Source organism: Olea europaea, unplaced genomic scaffold, assembly GCF_002742605.1.
Source record: "Olea europaea var. sylvestris unplaced genomic scaffold, O_europaea_v1 scaffold1062, whole genome shotgun sequence".
Taxonomy (NCBI): Eukaryota; Viridiplantae; Streptophyta; class Magnoliopsida; order Lamiales; family Oleaceae; genus Olea; species Olea europaea.
Window position 1 is genome coordinate 38,795 of NW_019227969.1, and position 4,456 is coordinate 43,250.

At 36.7% G+C, this 4,456-nt stretch overlaps 1 protein-coding gene across 2 annotated transcripts in view; it reads left to right on the forward strand.

Moving 5' to 3' along the window:
• The first annotated feature begins 2,106 nt into the window (after positions 1-2,106).
• Positions 2,107-4,456, forward strand: part of LOC111373021 (histone acetyltransferase of the MYST family 1-like) — an 8,544-nt gene continuing 6,194 nt past the window's right edge. For both annotated transcript variants that reach the window (XM_022995472.1, XM_022995473.1), the window contains exon 1: positions 2,107-2,571. In XM_022995472.1, the coding sequence (XP_022851240.1) occupies positions 2,277-2,571 (295 nt within the window). In that variant the 5' untranslated portion in view covers positions 2,107-2,276. The remainder of the gene's footprint in view (positions 2,572-4,456) is intronic.

The window sequence follows — 4,456 nt, forward strand, 5'->3', positions numbered from 1 at the left end:
TGATGACCTTGGGCTCGCATGAAGAATTCATGCATCGCCATATTCTGAGCTGCGATCTCTCTTATGCCTGCAGCTATTTTGGTCATTCCTTCAGTGAGCATGGTCGTTCTTTCAACTCGACGACGCCGGTGATGGGGTCTTTGGTGAGTGACATTGTTTCGGAGCACCTCTTCTTCAAAGGCGTCCATCCTGGGGCTTGCGTCTTCATTGCTGGAGCTCATCTTATCTACTCCTTTTTCAAGGGTGATAAGAATCTGGATTGTAATTCGACTTTATTCTTTTTCAAGAATGTCCTCTTTTCAGGGTAAGTCAATGGTTTTTCGGTGGCTTTTCCGGTGGAGAACGTAGAACTTTGGATGGGAAGTTTCCTATAGATGACGCCAATCTGTTGACCTCGTGAATTGGACCTCCTACGTGGCCAACCGATAGCTACTCCACGTGATGCTCCCTGCGCACGAACAACACACGGTCAAATGCACACGACCGAAACCAGCTGGGGTGTGGCGGTCGCATACACTCCGACGGCCAAATTAGTATCCGGTGATCGGAACAGTGCCCATGTTGTGCAATCGAGTGAAGAGTTTTATTACCTTTGCCTTTTTTCAAGCCTTGGGTATTTATAGGTAAGGAGAACTGTTGGATGTGGGGCACGTATATGCATCTGACGGTGTGAAGCGTCTACTTATAGGCGTCAATCAGTTGCGTCTATAGAGTGGACGGGTAATAACTTCTCCTGAGTTGAGTTAACATAAAGTTGATACGTCACATCAACTAGACCCTTGGAGAAGTCAAATCAGTTAAGCCTTGGGGGCAGAGAGGATCTTGACACAGATCTCTTTCTGAAAGTGGCGGCGGAAGGAGAACCTTGGAGTGCATTGCGCTTCGACCGATTTGGTAAGATTGTTTCGGTGGAAGGAGTCACTTCGGAAACACTTCGGGTTAGTGGTGGACACCTCGTATGGTGCAGTGGTGAAATTATCGGTGGGAGGAGTCACTTCGAAAAAACTTCGGGTTGGTGGTGGACACCTCGTATGGTGCAATGGTGAAATTTCTGAAGTGGTTCCGATAGGGNAAGCATAAAATACAAATAAAAAATCTCATAAATTTTTTTCATTCGCTTTTCATACCTTTTAGGAGACCATTAAGTTGACGTCGCGTGTTCACTTAATGCCTAAACTAACATTTTCCATCATAGAACAACCTCAAGCATGTACGCTTGAAAGTTAGGGACTTAGAGTGCTAGAAATTAAATATTTGAGTCCTTATCATCAAAACGTTCAAAGGTTAGAATCCCACTTAAATATTCCGTAAACAGTGTCCGAAGTCTTTTCAAAAATAATAAAATGAATGAAAAAAATATTTGGCTCCATTTGAGCGACATTAATATAAGAAGAAGAATGAGAAAGAAAAATAAAGCCGTCACGGACCCTATATAAGAGATATATTTTCAAATATGACGGTTTGATGTGATGGATAACGTTCATATTTTTTATTTTAATAAGTAAATAATGGGAAACAAACAGGGCAAATTTATTTTTATTTATAATACTAATAATTTCATTGAGATGAACAAATGCAATACAAATTAATTGTTGGTAGATATTTTCCGACTATTTATTCTCTTTTTATGATTAAGTGCTCAATCAATCACTTGGGAAGGAAATCACGAGCTCAATTGAATCTCGAACATAATGAGCACGCGTAAGCCCCTTGATCATGCATTCAATTGTCTTATGTTCGGTAATATTTTTGTCTTTCTCGTCAAATCTTTGTTTCCTTCAAGTCACCTTAACGTACCATCTTTGTTTCCTCCAAGTTTTCACCCTAATCTACTCCCACCATACTCCATCTCTTCTGTATGCAATCGAACCCCTATCATTTCCATTCTTAAGAGAAAGTGGTGGCAATACGCAAAGAGAGGTGTATTGAGATTTGAGAGTACGGAACGATAACTATTTAGATTTTGATCTGAAACGTAAATCTCTTATAATGAATTTACTATGATTAATTCTTTTTCTTAAATATGCTTATCCAAACTATCTTAGAAAATCTCTTTAGGTAACAAAAAAGACGATTATTACATCTAAATGACGAGCTACTCGATAGGCAAAAAATTTAGTATCCATTTTCAATTGGTTAGATGCTTTAAAGAGAGAATATGTTGAAGCTGGCTTGCAAGTGACGTTAACAGCGTGCGAAATATTTATCACTAATAGTCGCACTTTAACCAATATAAATAATTCAAATCATTATTCGTTAATTTTGGTAGTGAAAAAATGGTTTCATTAGATACCCTAACCACCACAGAAAAGGGGGCGACCCACACCAGCGTAAATGGCCAAGCCGCGGCCGTCGGCGCCGGAGTTTTGTACGTGGCTGAGTCCAACGGGACTCAGATGGAGATCGACGTTTCTAGAAGGAGGAGAATGACTATGCTGCCCCTGGAAGTGGGGACACGCGTCTTGTGCAGATGGCGGGACGGGAAGTACCATGCCGTCAAGGTCATCGAGCGCCGCAAGCTCCCCGGCGGCGGAGGCAACGACTACGAGTACTATGTTCACTATAATGAATGTGAGCAACGAATTGCTTCTCCTTGTTTATTTGCCTTCATTAATTAGAAATTAGGGCTACGGTGAGTTTTGTAATTTTTATGGTTTTTTTTTTCAGGAAATTAACTCGAGTGTTTCGTTAAATTGGTTTGTGGAATTCAATGTGAAAGAACTCTTTTTTGAGCAATTGATTTGATCTGGTTGTGTGTGTGTGATTGTTTTTTTTTTTTTTTCCGTGAAAAATAGAATTCAAAATTTTAAAACCAATTGGGAATTTTTTTTTGGGGAATGTACTTTAGCTGTTTAGTCTTGTGCAATTTGAACTAATATTATTGAATTTCTGCATAAAATCGAATTATAACTACTTCTAGTAGCTAGTCACCAGGGATTCGCCTCTTGAAACCTTTGGGACTTTTGAAGCTATATATTATCGAAAGCAAGTATTTTAAAATGATATAAAGAGAACGCTGATATATTGTAGAGTATTTGTGGCTAAATGTGAATTGTTGATGGTTCAGGTGGAATTTTCTCTTGAAAGTATGTTAAGGATGTTTCTTATTGAAGCATTAAGCCTAGTCTATACAATCCTAGCGAAGGGCCTGTCACTTCATTCGTACCTTCTTGACTATGCACGGAGATGACTCGTTTTCGTTTTAATTGATAATCTCGTAGCTTGCTGCCAAATGTGCAATAAATGCTTACCGGGGGAACAATAGCTAGTTTAACCTTCGGTCTTTATACACAAGCAAGTCATGATTGCCTAACAACTATTAGGATTTTTATTATTCATACATAAATTGTGAATGCAATCTGTAGAGGTGTTAAATGTGATGTTTATGGTTTTTGAATTGGTTGATGAGGAAATAAATTGCCGTCAGATTTATGGGTTTGAATACATGTCTTTTCCTCTTTCAGCAGAGCATCTTTTATTTGAGTCCAAATCCATCAGAAGCCAGTGGCAGATTTCTTATTAATTAGATTCAACTTGTTTTAAACTGGTAGATAAAGATAGCCCAGTTTAGTTTCACTTCATTTTCCTCTTATACCTGTATAGCAATATCTTTGGGTCAAGGTCACCATTTTTACATTGCTCTCTTTCAACGTTTAAAAAGGTTAAATCAGGTACTTAGAAGTTTTTTTATGAGGCCAGGTGTAAGCTTTGAGACAAGCCAATAAAATCATTCAAAAGAATATAGAGGTACACAAACATGCTTATTATACACTATTGACTATCTTGAAAATCTATAATAAAATAACCAAATAAATAGTCTAACATACAAAATGAATATAAAATAGATTAATAAAGTAATAAATAATAAGTTTCCAAATTAGTAATAACATAACAAAACTGTAATATATTACTAGAAGTATATGAAATCTAGAAATCTCCTATATTCTACTAATAAAAATTCAATTTTTATATGATTCCCATTGTACTATATCATTATCAAAATTTTCTCTTTCTTCATTATCATTTGTGACTTGCAATGTTGCAGTGTCCTTTCCCTTCTCGTTCACCTATGATGCTTAGATTCGGGTATGGGTATGCATCTAAGTGTTGGATTTTATTTTCTAAAATGTAGAATACGGGGACATTACTAAAAAGAGTCCAAATTTTGGACACAGGACGTGAGTAAGTCTTTCAAGTTTCATTTTTTTACTGAACTAAAATGTCATTTTGATTAGACAAAAATCAATTTTTGACAAAGAAAGAAATGAGTATTGAATAAGGGGTTAAGACGAATAAAATAGAATTTTGGAATTTAGTTTTCAATTATGGGAAGTTAATTACTAAATGTTTATAAAATAGAAAATGAGGGACTTAATTGTAATATGGATTTAGTGTAGCACTAAGTTGCACTATATGGAACCTATTTTTATTTTATATAAATAAAACCCTAAGCCAC